This window comes from Mustela putorius, unplaced genomic scaffold (genome assembly GCF_011764305.1).
Source record: "Mustela putorius furo isolate JIRA1106 unplaced genomic scaffold, ASM1176430v1.1 tig00003985_pilon_pilon_pilon, whole genome shotgun sequence".
Taxonomy (NCBI): Eukaryota; Metazoa; Chordata; class Mammalia; order Carnivora; family Mustelidae; genus Mustela; species Mustela putorius.
Window position 1 is genome coordinate 1,548,232 of NW_025422125.1, and position 23,970 is coordinate 1,572,201.

Here is a 23,970-nt window from a genome sequence, read left to right on the forward strand (position 1 = left end):
ACTTCACAGCACTCACTGAAGCACATACCCTCCCCAGTGTCCATAACCCCACCCCCCTTCTCCCAACCCCCCTCCCCCCAGCAACCCTCAGTTTGTTTTGTGAGATTAAGAGTCACTTATGGTTTGTCTCCCTCCCAATCCCATCTTGTTTCATTGATTCTTCTCCTATCCACCTAAGCCCCCATGTTCCATCACCACTTCCTCATATCAGGGAGATCATATGATAGTTGTCTTTCTCTGCTTGACTTATTTCGCTAAGCCATCTTCTTTCTTAACCACTATGCTACAACACTTTTTCTGTATCGAAAATGGTCTCAACCCCCTTTTTTTTTTTCCTATTTAATTGTAAGCTATGTATAACCAAAGATACCCCAAGGTGGTATAATCTGTATGGTCTTTTTAAACCTTCATGACCAAGCTCAAAATTTCAGATTGATCGTATTATGCAGATGTAAAGTCTCCTTGCATTCTCTGTATATCTGCATCATTATGAGAAACTCGTCCCTCTTATTCCTTCTGTTAAGAAAAGACCTCTCTGACTCATGGAATGGTGCAAACAATGACAAGAGTTCAGAGAGCCTGGAATAGTAACTGGGCCTCTATGGGCCTCAGTTTCTTTATTATAAGGGTGTGGAACCAGATGAGCTGGGAGGTCCCATCCAGTTTTGAAACCATAGGATTCCTATTTGACTTTCCATCTTTTACTCCATTCAAGTGCATCTTAAAAAAGAAAAACTCCAAATGATCTTTAAGCCAAAATCAACTGAAAACCAGGACTTGGCTTTGGGCACTGGATTCTTTCAAGTTTACTTTTCTCTAACCAATAACCAACCTTTTGGATATATCGCATGGGGCTAGAAAGTCTAGAAATCCTTGTAAAGACATCTACACACCTGAATCCTAAAGCCAGAGGAAGAACAAGGAAATGGGCAACAGACATAAAAGCAGACAGTACAGACCAGATATGACACTAAACCCATTCTGGGGGCGCCTGGGTGGCTCAGTCAGTGGGTTAAAGCCTCTGCCTTCGGCTCAGGTCATGATCCCAGGGTTCTGGGATCGAGCCCCGCATTGGGCTCTCTGCTCAGCAGGGAGCCTGCTTCCTTCTCTCTCTCTCTGCCTGCCTCTCTGCCTACTTGTGATCTCTGTCTGTCAAATAAATAAATAAAATCTTTAAAAAAAAAACATTCTGGAACTCAGCTTCCCTATCTGGGAAATGAAAAATCCAATGTGTATGTCTCCTCTTAACCTTACAGAGCGCTTAAAAGAATGAATAAGTGATTATCCAAGAAGCACTGAGGAATCTTAGGTGCCACAGAAAGTCAAAGTAACAGAATAATATTTATAAGAACAGGATGACAAAGTAGAAAGAACATTGACTTCTAGTCCAGGATCTTCCATTGACTATCTTAATGACCTTAGACAAATCCCCTGTACTTCCTGAGGTCCCAGTCACTCATCCAGAACAAAAAGGCTTATATAGCATATATGCAGTACAATGCAATGGTTAAGAGTATGGGTTTGAAGACTAGAATTCCTGGGTTTGAATCCTGGCTCTACCATTTGCTATCCATGTTACCTAAATTGCTTCATTTCTGTCTCCTTGTCTTCTTTTGTGAAAATGGGATAAAACCACATGCCTCATGGAATTTTAGTGAGGATTAAAGGAAATTATGCATTTCAAGGACTGAGAATAGTGCCTGGTATGGAGGCTATTGTTAGCAGTTGTTATGTTGTTGTTGTTATCATTGCACTTCAAGCTCTATGAGCTATAAACCTGTGATTTCAATATTGGCAGAAAAGCTAATTATTTTTTTAAAGATTTTATTTATTTTATTTGACACAGAGAGAGAGAGCAAAAACAAGCAGGGAGAGTGGCAGGCAGAGGGAGAAAGAGAAGCAGGCTTCCTGCTAAGTGAGGAGCCCGATATGAGGCTCGATCCCAGGACCCCAGGATCATGACCCAAGATGAAGGCAGAGGCTTAACCAACTGAGCCACCCAGGCACCATGGCAGCAAAGCCAATTAAAAAAAAAAGCCCTCTATTGCTGAAATAGTAAAAGGGACTCAGGAAGTCCTTTGTTCTTTGTGCTGCAGTGACATGAGTATAGGTACCTAATGCCTATTGGGAATGCTGACTTTGTTTCTTATATCAGATTTACTAGCCAGGAAAGCAGATGCCACACCCCTCAGAAAACTCCATGTCCACAGAGGTACCTCAGCACCCATTCATTAATATTTTGACCCTTCATTTCACAGCATGTTTATTCTCCTTATAAGACAGTGGAACAAAATTAAACAACAACAACAACAACAACATGGACCTTGAAGAACTATAAATGGGTGTTTGAGCTCAGCCTTGCCACTGTGTGACTTTGGGCAACTTACTTAACATATTCAAGTCTCATTCTCCTCACCGGTAAAATAGGGGAGGGGGATTAAATGAGTGAATGTTGTTTATGTGCCCAATATGTGGTAATTAAAATCATAGACACAGCAAAACTTTAATTCTTGGGTTCTAGTCTCAGAATTCCCCAGTGTTATGGGGTGGGAAAATGCATTTAAAAATAAATACATGGAGCACTGGGTGTGGTGCATGACAGTGAATCTTGGAACACTGAAAAAATATTAAAAAATAAATAAACACACGCCAAATTTAGTACCTATCATGAGCCATGCATACCACTAGGTAGAAGATACATGAAGATAAACTGGCGAACCAAGAGAGACTGCAGACTCTGAGAAACAAAACTGAGGGCTTTAGAGGGGAGGGAGGTGGGGGAATGGGTGAGCCCAGTGATGGGTGTTAAGGAGGGCATGTAGTGCATGGAGCACTGGGTGTTATATGCAAACAATGAATCATAGAACACTACATAAAAAACTAATGATGTACTGTATGAGGACTAACATAACATCATCATCATTATCATCATAAAGATAAACAGTTCCCAGCACATAATCTCAGGGCCAAATTGTCTGTAACTGCTTTGAGTCTATGGGGATATTATTTGCATACAGCTTGCAAATTTAAGCTGAAGGGGAATCAGAATGAAACTGGACACAGAAAATTTTAATTTCTTTTAAGCATCTTGATGATACATAGCGAAAGACAACAAAGGTTCATGAAAAAAAAGCCAAACTCAACAGTCATTTTCTGCAGTATATAGAAGTATAGTTCAACAGCCTGAAGCTGTTGGAAAAATAAGTGACAGCTGCATGGTTTCCAGTAACAATGTTTACTATCACAACCATCTTTGGTCAGGACAATCCATTTTTAACAAAGAAATCATATGGATTGACAAATAGAAATTTCAAATGGGGAAATGGACTTTTTACTTATTACCAGACTAAAAAGCAAAGCCCTCATCTCTTAGTATAATCTTTATAATTCCATTCATTGATAGTTTTGTTCATATGATATTATAATTCAACCTTTAAGTGCCTTTCTAGGAATCTGACCATTTTTTAAAATTCTCTTCTACTATGCAGAACACAATATATAGAAATACTAGAAAGAAATAATATATAGTAACATTTATTCACTGAATTTTGGATCAACCTCTCACCTGCATAATATGCTTTCCTCCAAAGTAACTCCAAATGTTCTAATTTTAAAATTTCAAGGTTAAATGCACCTCCGATAAAACTGCCCAGATCCAGAAAACAAAAAGGGGGTACTGGAGAGAAACAAATACAACATAGTACAAAGTTTGAAAGCCTTAACTGAAATCAGAAAGTTGATAATCCAACTATTTCCAGTTTACCTGAAAAGTAGAAGTCTGTATCATGTTTGCACCAAGTGGGGGAAAAAGACTCCCCAATATCACTATCACCCTCCATCCCTTCTATCTCCCCTTAAAAAGGTGTTCTAATTCACTTGTTCTTGTATGTTATATTAGGAGATAAAAGAATGAATTTTGCTGAATGGGAGAAGATACTTGCAAATGACATGTCTGATAAAGGGTTAGTATCCAAAATATAGAAAGAACTCCTCAAACTCAACAACCAAAAAACAAATAATCCAGTTAAGAAATGGGCAGAAGACACGAATAGACATTTTTTCCAAAGAAGACATCCAGATGGCTAACACATGAAAAGATGCTCAACATCACTCATCATCAGGGAAATACAAATGAAATCTATAATGAGATACCATCCCACACCTGTAGAATGGCTAAAATTAACAATACAGGAAACAACATGTGTTGCCAAGGATGCAGAAAAAGGGGAACCTTCTTACACTGCTGGTGGGAATGTAATGTAGTGCAGTCACTCTGGAAAACCATATGGAATTTCCTCAAAAAGTTAAAAATAGAGCTATCCTATGATCTAGCAATTATATTACTAGGTATTTACCCAAAAGATACAAAAATACTTATTTGAAGTAATATATGCACCCCAATATTTATAGCAGCATTATCAACAATAACCAAACTATGGAAAGATCCCAAGTATCTATTGACTGATGGATGGATAAAGAAGATATGGTGTACACACACACACACACACACACACACACACACTGCAATATTACCCAGCCATCAAAGAAAGAAGGAAGGAAGGAAGGAAGGAAGGAAAGAAAGAAAGAAAGAAAGAAAGAAAGAAATCTTGCCATTTGCAACCAAGTGGATCGAGCTAGAGAGTATTATGTTAAGTGAAGTAAGTCAGTCAAAGAAAGACAAATACCATATGATTTCACTCATGTGGAATTCAAGAAACAAAACAGATGAACATGGAGGAAAAAGAGATGCAAAATAGGAAATAGACTCTTAACTCTAGAGAACAACCTGGGGTTGCTGGTGGGGAGTTTGCTGGCGGGGGGGGGGGTTAAATGGGTGATGGGTATTAAGGAGGGCATTTGTGATAATGAGAACTGGATGTATATAAGTGATGAATCACTAAATTCTACTCCTGAAAATAATATCATACTATATGTTAACTAACTAGAATTTAAATATCTAAACTTGATACTACAAAAACAATGAGTTTTGTTATGTTGTCCTTATAGTGTTGCTGAAAATTGACCATTGCATATCTGATAGCAAATTAAATCCTAGGAGTGATTTATTCTGCCTAGAGGAGGTGAGGCAAAGCTGACTGAAGTTTCCAGTCAGTTCTGGGCCAGGTCTAACAGGGACCCCTGTGAACAGCAGCCAGAAGAGCCAAGACAATAATGTCATAAATAGATTTGCTCATTTTCATCACAAGAGATGACAGAGGAAAATAAAAGTTCTACTCAGGCTTAGCACCTGGTACATGAGGACATTACCCATTCATACTAGCACAGCTTACCTTTCATTAGTTTCTATATCAAAACAGAACCTTTTGTCGATAGACTCTGTCTTCCTCCTCACGCAGTACTTCAGGGTTAAGTCCAAAGGCCCCTGATATAAGAGAAGGATTAATAGCCAATTTGAAAAAAAATGCACAGAAGCTTCTTATGCCTCCTGCAGTAGCCTCAGTCAGTTGGAAGGCATCAGTCAGGGCAGCAGGAGCAATGTTTGGCCTCACCAAGAACCTTGTCCCTTCAAACAGTATTTACAGCAGATGGGTTTCTTCTTGCTCCAGTAATTAATGGTTGAGACCAGGACAAAATGCTACAGGTAGGTCAGTACTCTTTTTTTTAGCATGGTAGATTAAATAGGAAGCTCATTATACATAATATAAGGGGAATATAGGACAAATGGGCTGACCAAATGGCATTAAGTGTACTGAATAAAATTTTCATAAAACCTGCAGGTTGGGAGTGGCCTTATGCAGCCTTCCTTCCATTAAACTGGCAGATGGAGGAAGGGAGAGAAACAGTTTCATTCCCCACCTCCAGACTCTTCAGGAAGACAGAAATCACAAAAGCAATCTCTCCAAAGATAGGCAGAAGTACAGAAAATGAGCAAATTTATATATTACAAAGTTCCATTTGGTATTTCATATATGCAAAACAGCGTAGCCCACCTTAGTCTTATGGTCACTTAATAAGGCCATTGAAGTCTGCTGTGTCCACAGATTAAAATTTCCCAATCCAACATTGTTCGGTTTCCCTCTATTATCTCAACAGAGACAATAGGAAAGAGAAGAAACACTTAACAATTACCTACTATTTGACACACATTATGCTAGGTATCTTTAAACCAACTTTCTTCATAACAACCCTTAGAAAGAAGTAAATAAAGCTCAGAGAGGTAAAATGGCTTACCTAAAGTCACCCAAGTCAGTATAGTGGAAATAGTATTAAATTAGGAAGTTTAAAATTTGGGGTTTTGTTTCAGTTACTCCATTTACTAGCTTACAATCCAGAGCAAATGACTTTCCTCTCTGAACCTTAACTTCACAATCTATAAAATGGGAAAAATGCCAACCACTTTGATGCCAGAAATTCAGAAATAATTCCCAAGTGTCAGTTCTGGGTCTAGGTACTATGCCACCCAAACTGGTCCATACAGTTGATCCAACTGATCAAACAATACTTTTTTATTTATTATTTATTATGTTCAGTTAGGCAATATATAATACATCATCAGTTTTTGATGTTATGTTCGACAATTCATTAATTGCTTGTAATACTTATTTCTTATTGGTACACTCAACTCCCTTTCAGGCCTACCCTTTTACTGCCCCTATACTATAAAAACTCAACTCTAAATTCATCCTTCAATCTGCCTTATTTACCCTAACACTGAGGGTATCAAGAATTACAAGTCCTTCAGGATGACAGCAACTAACAGCATCATATACTCACCCTCCCCCTTTAAACTCTCAACTCTCTCAGATTCAGAGGCATCATAGCTCAGGGGCCTAGGCCCTGTCTATTACTCCAAATTACCCCTAGCCACCCCCATCTGTTTTATGCCCCATCCATGCAGAAGTGCTCTCATTTCACACATGTCATAACTCTCATGACTCCATAACTGCAAATAATGTTTCCTCCACCTGCAATGACTTTATCTATATTCTTGGTCTGGCTAAACTCATAATTGTTCTACATACTGCAGTTCAGCTTTAATTTCCTCCAAAATTCTTCCCCAATCCCATACACTGTTCACTATGTATTTTGCGCATTATATTAATGCTTCCCGTTTTCATGCCTTATTTCCCCAACTGACTGAGAATTCAAGGGCATGGGCAGCATCTTATTTATCTTTTTATCTCTAGGATCTAGGAATGATTAGTGCCCAAGAAATTTTTATGAACTACAGTATCATTCTTGCCATTTTTCTGATGAGGAAAATGATACTGAGCAATATTACACAATTTACTTGGGGTCAAAAAGCTACTAGGTCATAGAGGTAGGATTTAAACCCAGTTGTTGAAAGTCAAAAGATAGCACTCCTTCCTCTTACTACAACTGCCTGACAGGGAAATGATGGGGATCCTATAAAAGAGAATTTGGGAAGATAACCTATAAAATGAGCAGCACAACAAAAGTGGAAGTTGATAGGCTGAACTAGTAGGGAACACTGTTAAGTACCATAATCAGAAAGAGGGATCCGTCTTCAAACTGAACTACTAATACTTAACAGGCATACTGAGAAAGTAAATGAAGTGCTTGACCAAAAGTGTCTAGCTCAGTGCCAGGCACACGTAGATGTCAATAAATAGTGGATTTTATGGTGTTATTATAGTCTCACTTCCTTGTATTATTTACCTTTCTAAAACACAAACCAGGAATAGGAACTGAGAGAAATGACAAGAAGAAATCATTTCCAACTTCATTTTAGGGAAATTTAAGTTACTAATTTACCTTCCCCTCCTTCTAAATAGAGAACCAAGTTATTCTTTCCACTCCATAAGGAATCCCATATTAAAACTGCTTAGGCTGACTATTGCAATTTTACAAGCAGCCACTCAATGAAAAGGGAAGAAGGAAAGAAAAACTAAAAGGAGAGCTTGTGCTCATCTCCTAGGAGGATATGAAAGTGGGATGACTGCTTCTGTCTTGAGCTTTTCAGTAAGTGCTTGAGCAGAAAAGGGCCTAATCAGCTTATTTTAAAGTCTGGGACTGGGAAAGAAATGTGTGTAGGAAAAGGAAAGGAAGAAACTACAGGACAGTGCTTATAAGCACTAGTCAATAAGATACATCAGCTAAGTACCGACAGAAATGGAAAAAATGCTGTGATAGAGACCAAGATAAATTTAATGAAACTACTTGGAAGGTACTTTGGCAATTAACAGACTGGAAACTAAGAAGAGTTTTGGAGTCAAGAATGAGTAACTGGCCCATATAGAAGCATGGATGAGGGTTCTGGAAACCCTATTTGGTATCCTTCATTAGAGGTGCATTCCATCTCCAATACCCATTCAAAACTGAATGACAAAATTCTGGGTTCAAGACAAAAAAGGCAATTTTCTATAGCCTGACACCAAATCTCAGTCCTCTCTAATTTTCTGTGAACAAGTCACACAAGAGAGATCTTCCAGGGAAAGCACCAGCAAAGGAGACAGAATGGCCCAGTTTTTCTCCAAATTTCTGCCTACCAAAATTAGGTTTTTTCATGCCACCAAGGTTCAGTGCTAACAAAATGAACCTTGTTTGACTTTGTAAACAATTTATAAAGAATAGAAATCCTTAAAAATAATGCCTTACAACCCAGTCTGAGAGACAGTTTAAAGGGACACACTAAACTACTTTTAGAATATGAATATTCTATCAGCTTTTATCTTAATAAACCCTTGAGAGACAGAATTTCCAAAGATAGGCAAAAAGTGAGATAACAGAATAAGTTTTTTGGCTGTGTTGTCATATATATAATATACTATAGCATAGTAGAGTAAGTATAGTATAGTATGTAATATATAAGATTAGGTTCTTCCAGGTAAGTAACTATCTTCTTAGTGTGTTAAACTCATCTTGACATTTTAGGGGATGGGGAAGGTTTGAAGGACAGAAGAAGAAGCATTACCTGCTTAAATATATCTGAAAATTATATACAATAGGGGGTACAGATTATTCTAACTTCAGGAAACAGACATACTTCTCTAAAAAACAAGGAATTTCAGAAAATATTTTAAACACTTGCTATTTAAAGGAATCCTAAGAATCCTAAGAAGTAGAGACTTCTTAAAGGCAAGTAACACTATCCTCTTGCAATTCATCCATATTCTTGCAAATTTTCTTGTACAATGTGACAAGAACTTGTAATAATTTAATAAATGATCTGAAAAAGCACAGGCATTTTCAGAAGGCTTGACATAATTAACAGACATATTTCACTCACCTGAGTAGTAGCTGGCCCAATGCAAATTTGTGTCAAGAGGAACATACAAAATCATGGCTTCACATAACCATGCTGGACTTGATTCTTTGAAACTAAGTCAAGATATACTCTTTTCTAAGATACAGTCACAGATGCATTTCAAAAAATATGGCACACAAAAGAACTGACCTGTTTAGCACCTGGCTTCTGCTCCATAGGTGTCATGGTGAGCATTTTGGTCTCCTTCTCATACTGGCAGTAATATTTCACCCAGGATATTCCCAAAGCCCCTACAATGATAGGCAAAAGTGAGCTGACAGACTATATCCATTTGGCTGTCTGGTCAATACACTCCTAAGATGGAAGTGGTATAGCCTGCTCTTCATAATCACAGGGCTTTGGATCTAGCTCTAATCTTCCCCTGAACTCCAACCCTGTGGGCTATTGATGCACAGCACATACAGAGATCCTAATCCTCATCAAATGCTTTCCATATCTGCTCTAGCTTGCTCCAAATAACTCTTTTTGTCATGTCTCTTCTAAACGCTTCTGCTGTTCATCCTATTGTATGAGTTGGAAACATGTGTAATCTTCTGCTTCTTCTTCCCTGTAACTTGTCTCTTTTGACTGGTGGCTGGGAACTGCTCATTATTTTTCCCACATGTCTCTCCTTCAGCTGTTTCCTCTCTCCATCCCTTCTAGAACTGAATTAGTTCAGGACCCTATTGCTGAATTCCTTATAATGTTTTATGATCTACTTCAAACAAAATAAAAATTGAACATTTCACTAATTAATTATGACAGTGACCTTCTCTCTGATTGCTCCCATCTCTGATCACTCCTTTCCAGTCCATTCTCTATTCTTTAGCTAAAGGAATTATTTTTTAAATACTGATGTCTATTATATCATTTTTCTTATAAATCTTGCATGGCTTCCCCACTGTCTCTAAACTCATGTTGGCCCACAAGACCCTTCCTAATATGACATTTACCTTTCCTACTTTGTCATTTGCCACCCTCTATGGTCCTGTCTCATTGAATTACTTTCAGTTACCAAATAAACAGGTGACCAAATATTTTTAGTCCAAATTCAATACATATTTAAGAGTGAATGGGTCACTATTAATAATTACATCAGGATGGAAAGTGTATACCAGGGCTATTCTTTGCAAACTATGACCCTGAAAATTAACTACATCCTCATACCTTTGTGCCTGAGTAACATGCAATGGTATGTACCTGGAATTCCCCCCTTTTTTTGTCTATCAACCTTCCACTCATAATTCAATTCCTAATTTAAACATTGCTTCCTCAAAAAAGCCCTTCAATATATGCCCCAAATGCAGTGTTCAACACATTTCTTTATAATTCTTGATATAGTTGTCTGTCTTCCTCATCACACTATGAACTTCTTGAAGGTTACTAACAGACCATAATAAAAGAATAACAAAAACTAAAAATAAATAAAAATAAAAATAATGTTGGATTTCAAAAAAAATAAGATTGGTTCATATTTTTTAAAATCCTCAATGCACTACATATCGCCTGGCAAAAAGGATGTTCGGTAAACATTCAACTGAATAGCAACATCATATCCATTCGACACATTAGAAAACTGGGGCACAGAAGCACCACGTAGCTAGTTGATATTAGAGCCAAGATTAGAAAATCATTATTCCCACATCATTTATAATATAGCAGTAGTTTTCAACCAAGGACAATTTTGCCAAAGAGATATTTGGCAATGTCTGGAGACATTTTAGGTTGTCATACCTATGAATGCTATTAGAATAAAGTGAGGACAGGCCACAGACGCTCCTAAATATCTTATAATGTACATGACCCCCCTCTCAGAACAAAGAACTACCCAGCCCAAAAAGTCAATTGCACTGAGACTGAGAAATTCTGCAATGCACAGTTGTAGAGATAAACCCAAGAGATTAAAGAACATATGTTTGAAAACCACCAGAAGTTAATTTCTCTTAGAGAAGAAAAGATGATACTATCACTGCCTGAATGCCATGCTTTGTGAATTGCAGTAGTTTTTGTCACTGGTAACATGTAAATAGCCTCCTTTGCCTCTTCTTCTCAGGTATAATAAGTCTGGGCAGGGCTGAAACCACAGGCTTTGAAACCATTGGGTCATAGTTCATAAGGAAATCAAAGAGCACACATAAGTTTTCATAAAGTAATTTAGGAAGTAGGAAGGCTTAAATACTCTGCAATATTCAGTGAATGGAGAAGTTAATCCATGGGCCTTCGTTAGCAATGAACAACTGTCCTGCCCACTGAAAGCACAATGGTTGTTGTTTACTGCTTTAAGAGCAATCATGTATTCCTAAGGCAGTGGAAGGTATAGGGTATAGTGATAGGAGGATAGGTTTTGGCATTTCATAGAACTGAGTTTACTCAGGCTTGCTAGTTGATAGTTGGGTAAATTTTTTGTTGTTGTTGTTGATGGTTTTTAATTATGTTCAATTTGCCAACATATCATTGGGTAGCTTTCAACTAGTGATCACTATAAGCCTCAGTGGCCTCAAGTAAAATGGTATGGTAAGTGGTTTTAAAGATTAAATGAGATAGTATATTTAATGCACTTTGCACCATGCCTGGTACATAGTAGGTATAATAAATACCAATTTTCTGCCTTCTTTCCCCTACCTCCTTTTCCCCCCCAGTCATAGTCATCAGAAGGATTAAACAATTAACAATCCCCACTTTGGATCACAGAGAAAAACCTTAGATCTTATCATCCCCAAGTCTTCAGAAGACAAATCCTTAACTACTACCCCTCGAATTTCTCCTTCCTTTTCCTTTTTTCCCTCTGTTCCCAGACTGTTCTCCAAAGAGGTATAGCTGTCAGGGGTCTATGAACAATATGGGTGCCTGGAGTTTGGAGATGCCAAGTGGCAGTAGGTGCTAGCCTACTGAAACCCAGTGTGTATCCCTGTATTCCCACACACATTTCTCTTGTGTATAGAGATAGCCTTCAATGGTAGGCTGTCCTGGAAGTTTGCATGTCTGGGGAGCTTCCTTCATCCTTTTCTTAAGTTCTTCCATCTCTTCTCGGGTACTGGAGAAATGATTTCTTGTCTGTGAAGACATTATCATCATAATTATTCTCATTATCACCATGGTTATTAAAAAGCACTTATTGGTTATAGATCCAGTGCAGAGTTTTCTTGGTTTGCATAATATGCTACAACATAGCAAAAACAACAACAAAAATGTTGAATAGCATCGTGACTAGAAAACAACTTTACGAGATTAACAGTGCCAAAGACTAAAAGGGAAACAGAAACATAAATAGCAATATAACCATAAAAATACATCTGGGAGACTTTATTCTAATGGAAATCACATAAGCCAATAAATAAAGGTTCTTAGAATTCTAAGCGCCAGACTGAACTCTGCTTTACAAAATAGGAAATTGTAAAAGTTTTCAAAGGTAATATTATCATGGCAACTTCTAAGCTCTGCCTCAAGTAAAGTTACTGCCTACTTGACTCTGAATCAAATTCTGGCTTATTAGGATAAAATACATGACAAGGTGCTATCTTTGAAGATGTTAATAACAAAAACTAATGGTAAGAAGGAATCTATTTAAAACTGCACAACTAAAACACAATAGCAAAACACTGCTTGAAATGTGGGTATGAAAATCATTAGAGATAGGTTCTTAATGTCCAGTCTCAAGATTGTTACATCAGTCACAAAGGTGATCTGAGCTAGCTATCTTGCTAGGCCCACACTATTGATTATCTTGTGAATGAGTTCATCATATACACAGATACAAAACATTGCTATTAAACTCATACTTTTCAAGTTCTATTTGGAGGAAGATTCAAATGATTAACCTGGTTATAGGAAGATTTTAAAAATCCATAGAAGTCAGGGACTCACATTCTGGTGAAGATGAGTACCCACATAGAAAGAAACAAAACAACTGTAAGTCAGGATCCTCCTAAACAACCAGGTGAAGTTTATTTTCCACTAACAACCTTATTAGCAACTTTTTCGTATAAAAATACTCTACAAATTTCATGTAATGTAACAACTAGTCCAAAGTCACTATCTCAGCGATGCCTTCTCTGTGTCAGGCTGTCAAATGTTCCACTTTCTGTGCTTCCTTAAAATTTCTGGTCTTGATGCTATTCAAACACATATCACAAGGAATTATGGTGTGTTCCAGTGTTTATGTATCTTTCCTGCAAGAGACTGTATGTTCCCTGAGGACAGAAAACCTAACATACTTCATTATGGTATGTCCATGCCTGGCACAGAGTATATGTTATATCCATAGCCATTCACTGAATAGTGGGTTAAATAAACAAATGAGAAAAAATATATATGTTACGAAGATGGGAAGGCTATGCCTATGGCCATCTATAAGAACCAGCATGGGAAAGAAGGTGAATAAAACCTTTATATATAATTTAAAGGAAGAGAGGGAAAAATGGGCATTCATGTCATAAAACTCACAAGTGCCTTGACTGACCAACATGGAAGTAGCATAAAACCTGTGCTTAAACAAGCCCATAGTTGTGTTCTGATCTGAGAGGGATGCAGTAAATTAGCAACATTTAATGTTTACTGGATAGATATAAGTGTCAGAGGGTAGAAGGGTAGGTTTGAACAACAATAAGCCTCAAAAACTGGTAAGAGTTGAAACTGGAAGAGAAAGCATACTAAAATAATTATGATCCACATTAGTATGTCCTGACAAATTGGCTAGAATGCAATAAGCTGGAATTTCAAGATCAAGGTCATTGCAGCTGAGATCCAGCTGGAATGCAGGGACAGGTGAAGAAATCCACATGCAAACTCACATTCTGCAAACTGAGCTGGAGCTGCTGTTTGTATGGGAGGAAATCCTGCGTGAGCGCCACAGTCAAGTTGTTGGAAATGAAGAGACTATGAAGAAAGGCCAAAACCTAGGGGAAATGTGTAAAAATAACTTCATCATCAGTACCTTCTCATTACTAAATAAAGGAAAAAGAAACTTGGAAAAGAAACTCCATATACCAAGTATAGTGTTAAAAGTAATCATGAAAACACAAGCAGGTCTACACATAGCTATTCTCTTATTAAACATTTATGTTGAACTTAGTTCCAGAAAACAAGAACTACTAACAAATGTATTCATTCAAATCCTTTCCAGATAGCATATAAAACCATTCATTGTTTGGACCATGTGGAATAGACTGTGCATTTTCTCTCTATATCCTCAGAATTGTCACAGAATAGTTGATCAATATTTGTTGGGCAAAAAAAAAAAATAGGTGAATAAATGAGTAAAGTATGTACCTTAATGAAGAATGTCCTAATGCTAAAAGATTCAAATAGTATGAACCCATTTTCAAATTAAAAATATTTCAGAGGGGTTTAAGAATTAGACATAAAATAACTAATTTTTTTAATGTTCCAAATATTCAAATTCATTAATAAATACACAGAAAAACAATGAAAATATGATTTCATCTATGAAATACAAACCTTTAAACAATAATGCTCACTTCTGGCAATAATAAAGTATAATAATAGGAAGTAGTAATAATTTCTCTATTCTATTTAGAAAATAAGTGGATAGGTATATGTAAATATGCACAAAGATACACAATATGCATATACACATGCATATATTATACATATAAACACAAACTATGTATACACAAAAACACAACAAAGGTACATATATATACACATGTACATATATACATTTATTTATATATAAATGTAATTGGGTTTGTATACTACATACCTTGTCATATACACAATCTTTCTGTTTCTCTTCCAAGCTTTCTCATCTCAGGAAATGACACTACCACTTACTCAGTCAAGCCAGAAAGTAAAGAATCATCCTTGATTTCTTTTCCACTCACATCTCAATCCAAATTCTGTCAGTTTTACCACCAAAATATATCTCTAATCCAGCCATTCTTTTCTGTTTCCACTTTCAGCACCCTAACCCAAACCAAGCTCTTTTCTTGCCTAGACTGCTGTAGTAGCCTCCTAATTGGATTCCTTGCTTCCACTGTTGATCTCTTCCAAGCCATTCTCCACACACAACAAATCAGCTTATATCATATCCTGATTAAAAAACTTATATCCATGGTTTTCCACTACACTTAGACTACTATCCAAACTCCTTACCATGATTACAAGTCCTATGCCTTCCTATCATACATTATTTCCTGCCAGTCTCCTTTTCTATTACCTATATCTAAAGGCACTAACATTTTCATTCCTCAGGCACACCATTCTTTCCTAACTTAAGGATCATGCACATGTGTTTTTTTCTGCATCTTTAATATTATTTCCCCATTATGCATGTGGCTGCATCCTCTCTTTCTTTAGAACTTATCTTAAGTGATACTTTCAGACTTCCTCCTTGACCACTTAATCTAAAGTAGTTGCCCATTCTTGTTATTTGTTTTAGCCCCTATTATAACTTACAATTAGTTATATTTATATATATTCTTCTTTCCCTTCTGTCTACCCAATAAGAGTGTAGTCTTTATGAAGACAGAAACAGAGTTTGTCTTATTCACTATAAGATACCCAGTGCTTAGCACAGTGCCTGACATATAACAGAAGCTAATTGTTTTTTGTATAAATAAATAAACACTTGGTTGCACACAGATATACATGTTCATATACATGTATACATGTATATACATATACATGTTCATGTGAAAAATATATACATGTGTAAACAGACCTGCACACATGTGTACATACATCCACATCTAAAGTACAAAGACAGACATATATATAGAGAGAAATATAACAAATACAGAAATTTTGGAAAGAAAATGCCAAAATATCAACAGTGATTATCTCTGTATGGGAATTTGTTATTTTTGTTTTTTCCTATAATTTTTTCTAGATTTTCTTTACTAAGAATTAAAATTCAACATAGCTGTCATATCAAAGCACACCCTTTTTATAGTCAAGGAGATGTAATTAGAAAATAAAGAAGATCAAAGTAAAAATAGTACAATAGGAAGTCATTAAGTGCAAGGGACATGTGCTCCTAGGAAATTGACAGGCATATTATAGGCACTATAAAAGTGTTATGAAAGCATGAGAGCAAGGAAGGGAAGAGAAAAAAAAAAAGGGTGTCAGAGAAATCAAAGAAGGGAGAAAAGGAGAAAGGAAACAAAAAAGAGAAGGAAAGAAAAATCATAGCTGAGGGGACAGAAAATGGGAGAGGAAAAAAAGGCAGAGGAGTAGAGGTAAAGAAGAGAGAGAAAATACTGTTAGTAAGAGAGCAAGAGCAACCCAAGCTACTGTGTTTATTTTCTTGACATTCATTATTAAGCATTAAATATCCTTCAGCATCTTTGAAATCTCAATTTTATGGTCAAAGTTCTCCATATTTACCTGGTATTTGGTAAATATTTTTAGACTATTCATCAACAGATAGAACTTACTGGCTCCACAATGTTGAACTTCTTGGACTCCTGAACTTCCTGGATTTGATATACATAATCAAGGGAGGACTCAAAGAAATTCTGCCTCTCCTTGTCCACCTGGAGGTCTGCCTGTAAAGAAGAGTAGCAAATGTCACATAACAGCACAGTCACTTTTGCAAGTCACTGCTTATGGACTCAACAGAATGCTAGAGCTAGGGGAGAATTTAGCCACCAAGTAATGATCTTATTCATTTATTTTACAGACAGAGAATTATAAACCAAGAATTAAAAAGTGATCATTGTGAAACTTCTGATTTCTGGTTCAACAATTAAAGATCTTGAAAGTTACCTCACCCATCCTCACAAGAAAAATGATGAACAAACTGAAAATGAATAATTCCCCTTAGAAACAACAGAGAAGTAAAGTCAGAAGGAAAACAGTTGCCTCCAATATTAGATAGACAGTTGAAAATAGAGAATCAGAGATTACCAGAGCAGAAGCACAGAAGCAGAAATTAGACTACCAGTTATTTAAGAATAATTCTCAGGGTGCTTGGGTGGCTCAGTTAAGTGTCTAACCCTTGCTTTCAGCTCAGGTCATGATCTCAGGATCATGAGACTAAGCCCCACATCCGAATCCAAGCTCAGCAGAGAGTCTGCTTGAGATTCTCTCCCTCTACTCCTCTCTGCCCCCCAAATTCACTCCCTCTTCCTCTCTCTCTCTCTCAAATAAATAATTATTTTTTTAAAGAAAAAAAGAATACCTCTCTAAAGAAAGCAAAAGACAACAGGGAAAACAGAAAAAAAAATACCAGAGGAAATTTTGGCTTCAGAACAATAGTTAGAAAAAACCAAGCATAGTCGAAAAGCAAACTAAGCCCAGCCTAACTCCTAGTAATGTAAACATAAAGCCTCATACTACAGGCCTATTTATTTCAATTCCTTTTACCTGGAACATCATGCCTGGCTTTCAACAAAATAGTACAAGGCATTCAAGAACAAAAACCAGTTGAAGATGAAGAACAAACATCAAGGGGCACCTGGGTGGCTCAGTGAGTTGGGCCTCTGACATCAGCTCAGGTCTTGATCTCAGGGTCCTGGGATCAAGCCCCACATGGGCTATCTGCTCGGCAGGCAGTCTGCTTCCCGTCTCTCTCTCTGCCTAGCTTTCTGCGTACTTGTGATCGATCTCCCTCTCTCTCTCTCTCTCTCTGTCAAATAAATGAATAAAATCTTTAGAAAAAAAGAACAAACATCAAAACCAAACTTAGATAAGGTCAAGATAGTGGATAGTGGAACTATTATACCAGAAATTACAGCAAAGGCATTAATTGAAAAAGAGGAAAACACACAAGAACATGTGAATAATATATGTGGATATATGAAAACTTGAAGTATTAATCAAAAGGAAATGCAAGTAATCAAAAACAATAGCAGAAATGAAGAATGCCTTGAATGGGCTTATCGACAGCCTAAAAAAGACTACAGAAAAAATCAGTGAACCTGAAGGTATGTTTAATAGAAACTTCAAAAACTGAAATGCAAAGAGAAAAAAGAATCAAAAATACAGAAATATTTATGAAATGTTGGACAATTATAAAAGGTATAAGATATATAAAGGAGGGAAAAATGGAATATAAGAAATACTTAAAGTGATGACTGAAAATTTTCCAAAATTAGACAGGTACCAAACAAAAGATTGAGAAAGCTCAGAAAACAGCTGTATAAATACAAAAAAAAAAAAATACATGTAGTCATATCATATTCAAATAACACAAATTTAAAGACAGAGAAAATCTTGAAGAAGAAGAAACACCTTATCTAAAGATGCGTAAAAATAGAATTTCTCTCAAAAGACCATGCAAAAAGAAGAGTAGAGTGAGATATTTTAGATATTGAAAGAAAAATCACAAATTGAGAATTCTGTATCCAGTGACATTATATTTCAAAAGTGAAGAAGAATTAAGGATTTTCTCAAACAAACAAAATATGGAGGAATGTGTTGCTAGTAAAATTGTGACCCAAGAAATATAATAAGAACTTCTTCAAAAATAGTGAAAACAATGTGAGAAATGCATACCAACATAAAGAGAAGAAGAGCGGGGAGGAGTCAAGATGGCAGAGAAGTAGCAAGCTGAGACAACATCAGGTAGCAGATCAGCTAGGTAACTTAACAAACCATTCCAAACACCCAAAAATCCAACAGGAGGTCGAAGAGAAGAAGAGCAGTAATTCTAGCAATAGAAAATCCATCACTTTCTGAAAGGTAGGACTGGCGGAGAAGTGAATCCAAAGCGACAGGAAGATAGACCGTGGGGGGAGTGGCCGACTCCCCGCAAGCAGCAGAGCAATGGAGCACAAAATCAGAACTTTTAAAAGTCTGCTCCACTGAGGAACATCACTCCAGAGACTAAACCAGGGTGAGCCCACATGGGGACAGCCTGGTCTCAGGTCCCACAGGGTCACAGAAGGATCAGGGGTGTCTGAGTGTCACAGAGCTCACAGGTATTAGACCAGGGAAGCTGGCTACAGAGAAGGAGCTGAGGAGGGAGCTCTCAACTCAGGGATACCTTAAATTGTGATCTGTGGCAAAGGCCACTGCTCTGTAAGTGGGGACCCCACAAGATCTGGGGAGACACCCCTGGAAGAACACAGGGATCTGCTGAGTTTGGAGACTCCAGGCAGGGCTGTGTGCCAGAGACAGAGATGCTTGGTCACAGGCTGGGTGAGCTCGAAATGCAGCCAGAGGCCAGGGAGATGGGAGTGATTGAGCATGTTTCTCCGAAGGCACACTGAGGAGTGGGACCCCGAGCTCTCGGCTCCTCCAGGCTGGAGACTGGGAGGCGGCCATTTTCATTCCTGTCCTCTGGAACTCTACAGAAAGTGTTCAAAAGCTCCCAAAAGCAAACCCGAGTGGATAACTTAGCCTGGCCCCTGGTAAGGGCGTTGCAATTTCATCTTGGGCAAAGACATTTAAGAATCACTGCAACAGGCCCCTCCCCAACAATATCACCAGGAAATCCAGCCACAACCCAGTTCATTTACCAAGGAGAACAGTGGAATTCCAGAGGAGGAGAAAGCAAAGCATGGCATTCATGGCTTTACCCCATGATTCTTTACTTGTACAAAGTTAATTAATTTTTTTTAATTTTATTTTTTCCTTCTGCTAAATTTTTTTAACTTTTACCCTTTCCTCTTTTAACATTTTTAACTAGTTTGTCTTAACAATACCTTTCAAAAACTATTTTTTGAAACTTCATTATTATAGTCATATTTTATCCTTCATAATATCTAACTTTACTTTTTGTATACACACCGGGTTTTTTTATTCTAAAAAATTTTGGGATACAACAACTTCTTCAAATAGATCAAAATATAACATAAATCTAACACAGGGCCTTGTTCTAGTCTGCAGCCTGAGGAAATTCTCTCCACTTTCTTTGTCTTTATTTTATCACACAACTTATCAATTCCTTTTTTAGAATTCTTTTTTAAAAAGTTTTTCAACTTTATACTCATATTGCATCCCTTCATTGTGTTTACCATTATATATGTTTTTCATTCTTTAAAATTTTGGGAGGTAGTTTCTTTTAAGAGACCAAAATACTCCCAAAATTAAGTGGGTGACCCTGTTCTATCCACCAGTCTAAAATATATATATATATTTTTTTCTTTTTTTAATTTTTTGTTCTGAACTTCTTTTTACCCCTTCTCCCCCGCAACCCAGGATTTGGGGTCTCTTCTGATTTAGATAAAGCACATTTTATGGAGGTCATTGCCACCCTTTTAGTATTTTATTCTCTCTTTCATACATTCTTACCTGGATAAAATGACAAGACTGAAAAACTCACCACAAAAAAAAAAAAAAAAAAAAAAAAAAAAAGGAATAAGAGGCAGCAGTACCAAAGGCCAGGGACCTAATCAATATGGACATTGATAATATGTCAGATGTAGATTCAGAATGACAATTCTCAAGGTGCTTGTGTGCCTCGAAAAAGGCACAGAAGATATTAGAGAAACCTGTCTGGAGAAATAAAAACCTTTCTGGAGAAATAAAAGAACTAAAATCTAACCAAGTTGAAATTAAAAAAGCTATTTATGAGGTGCACTAAAAAATGGAGGATCTCATTGCTAGGATAAATGTGGCAGAAGAGAGAATTAGTGATATAGAAGACCAAATGACAAAGAATAAAGAAGCTGAACAAAAGAGAGACAAACAACTACTGGACCCTAAGGGGAGAACTTGAGAAATAAGTGATAGCATAAGACAAAACAATATTAGAACAATTGGGATTCCAAAAGAAGAAGAAAGAGAGAGAGGGGCAGGAGGTATATTGGAGTGAATTATTGTAGAGTATTTCCCTAAAATGGCAAAGGGAACAAGCATCAAAATTCAGGAGACTCAGAGAGTCTCCCTCAAAATCAATAAGAATAGGTCCACACCCCATCATCTAATAGTAAAATTGACAAGTCTTAGTGACAAAGAGAAAATCCTGAAAGCATCCCAGGATATGAAGTCTGTAACATACAGTGCTTAAAAATATTAGATTGGCAGCAGACTTATCCACAAAGACCCGGGAGGCCAGAAAGAACTGGCATGATATATTCAGAGCATTAAATGAGAAAAGCACACAGCCAAGAATACTATATCCAGCTAGGTTATAACTGAAAATAGAAGGAGTGATAAAAAGCTTCTAAGACAAACAAAAACTAAAATAGAGTTCGTAAACACCAAACCAGCTCTGCAAGAAATACTGAAAGGGGTCCTCTATGAAAAGAGAGAGACTAAAAGTAGTAGACCAGAAAGGAACAGACAATATACAATAATAGTCCCCTTACAGGCAATACAATAGCACTAAATTCATATCTCTCAATAGTTACCCTGAATGTAAATGGGCCAAATGCCCCAAGCAAAAGACACAGGATATCAGAATTGATAAAAAACCAAACCCATCAATATGCTGTCTACAAGAAACTCATTTTAAACCGAAAGACACCTCCAGATTTAAAGTGAGGAGTGGAAAACAATTCACCATGCTAATTGACATCAAAAGAAAGCTGGGGTGGCAATCCGTATATCAGATCAATTAGATTTTAAGCCAAAGACTATAATAAGAGATGAGGAAGGACACTATATCATACTCAAAGTGTCTGTCCAACAACAGGATCTAACAATTTTAATTAACTATGCTCCTAACATAGAAGCAACCAACTATATAAATCAATTAATAACAAAATCAAAGAAACACATTGACAATAATAAAATAATGTAGGGTACTTTTAAAAAAACTCACTGAAATGGAAAGATCATCCAAGCAAAAGAGCGACAAGGAAATACAGGCCTTAAATGACACACCGGACCAGATGGACATCACAGATATATACAGAACATTCCATCCCAAAGGAATAGAATATTCATTCTTCTCTAGTGCATATGGAACATTCTCCAGAATAGATCACATCCTGGGTCACAAATCTGTTCTCAACCCATATCAAAAGATTGGGATCATTCCCTGCATATTTTCAGACCACAATGCTCTGAAGTTAGAACTCAATCACAAGAGGAAATTTGGAAAGAACCCAAATACATGGAGACTAAACAGCATCCTTCTAAGAATGAATGGGTCAACCAGGAAATTAAAGACTAATTGAAAAATGTCATGGAAACAAATGATAATGAAAACACAATGGTTCAAATTCTGTGGGACACAGTAAAGGCAGTCCTGAGAGGAAAATATAGAGTGATAAAAACCTTTCTCAACAAACAAGAAAGGTCTCATATACACAAACTAACCCAACACCTAAAGGAGCTGGACAAAGAACAACAAAGAAAGCCTAAACCTAGCAGAAAAGAGAAAAAAATAAAGATCAGAGCCGAAATCAATGGAATAGAAACAAAAAACAAAACAAAGCAAAATAAAACAAAAAAAAATTTAAAACAATTCAAAACCAATAGAACAAATCAACGAAACTAGGAGCTAGCTCTTTAAAAGAATTAATAAGATTGATAAACCCCTGGCCAGATTCAAAAGGAAAAGAGAAAGGACCCAAATAAATAAAATCATGAATGAAAGAGGAGAGATCAAAACCAACACCAAAGAAATGCAAACAATAATAAGAACACATTAAGAGCAACTATATGCCAGCAAATTTGACTATCTGGAAGAAATGGATTCATTCCTAGAGGCATATAAACTACCACAACAGAACCAGGAAGATAGAAAACCTGAACGGACCCATAACCAGTAAGGCGATTGAAGCACTCATCAAAAATCTCCGAACAAACCAGAGTCCAGAGCCAGACAGCTTCCCAGGGGAATTCTACTAAACATTTAAAGAATTAATTCCAATTCTTCTGAAACTGTTCCAAAAAATAGAAATGGAAGGAAAACTTCCAAACTCATTTTTTGAGACCAACATTTACCTTCATCCCAAAACCAGACAAAGATACCATCAAAAAAAAAAAAAAAAATTACAGATCAATATCCTTAAGAACACAGATGCGAAAATTCTCACTAAAACACTAACCAAAAGACTCCAACAGTATATTAAAGGATTATTCACCACGACAAAGTGGGATTTATCCCAGGACTGCAAGGTTGGTTCAACATCCGAAAATCAAACAATATAATACAATGCATTAATAAAAGAAAGAACAGGGGGGAGGAGTTAAGATGGTGGAGAAGTAGCAGGCTGAGACTATTTCAGCTGGCCGGAGATCAGCTAGATAGCTTATCTAAAGATTGAAAACACCTGAAAATCCATCGGCAGATTGAAGAGAAGAAGAACAGCAAATCTGGAAACAGAAAAACAACCACTTTCTGAAAGGTAGGACCGACAGAGAAGTGAGTCCAAAGCGACGGGAAGAGAGACCCCGGGGGGAGGGGCCGGCTCCCAGGAAGTGGCGGAGCAATGGCCCACAAAATCAGGACTTTTAAAAGTCTGTTCTGCTGAGGGACATCGCTCCAGAGGATAAACCGGGGTGAAGCCGGGGGGTCAGCGTGGCCTCAGGTTCCGCAGGGTCACAGAAGGATCGGGGGTGTCTGAGTGTCGCAGAGCCTGCGAGTACTGGAATTGGAAAGCCGGCTACAGAGACAGAGCCGACAGTAAGCTCGCAGCTCAGGGTTACCTTGAACCGGTCGCAGGCTCGGTGAGCTTGGAGCGCGGCCAGAGGTCAGGCAGACGGGAATAACTGGGCGCTGTTTTCTGAGGGCGCACTGAGAAGTGGGGCCCTGGGCTCTCTGCACCTCCGGGCCAGAGACCAGGAGGCCGCCATTTGTATTCCCGTCCTCCAGAACTCTACAGAAAGTGCTCAGGGAACAAAAGCTCCTGAAAGCAAACCCGAGCGGATTACTCACCCCG

The 23,970-nt window shown here is 37.4% G+C and overlaps 1 protein-coding gene across 1 annotated transcript in view; it reads right to left on the reverse strand.

The window, feature by feature from the left end:
• LOC101679362 (oligophrenin-1) overlaps nt 1-23,970 on the reverse strand; it is a 307,195-nt gene that overhangs the window by 247,984 nt on the left and 35,241 nt on the right. Inside the window, exons 3-7 of the mRNA XM_045071280.1 lie at nt 16,627-16,737; nt 14,020-14,124; nt 12,154-12,283; nt 9,380-9,480; nt 5,292-5,383 (exon numbers count right to left, since the gene is read on the reverse strand). Of these exons, the coding sequence (XP_044927215.1) occupies nt 5,292-5,383; nt 9,380-9,480; nt 12,154-12,283; nt 14,020-14,124; nt 16,627-16,737 (539 nt within the window). The remainder of the gene's footprint in view (nt 1-5,291; nt 5,384-9,379; nt 9,481-12,153; nt 12,284-14,019; nt 14,125-16,626; nt 16,738-23,970) is intronic.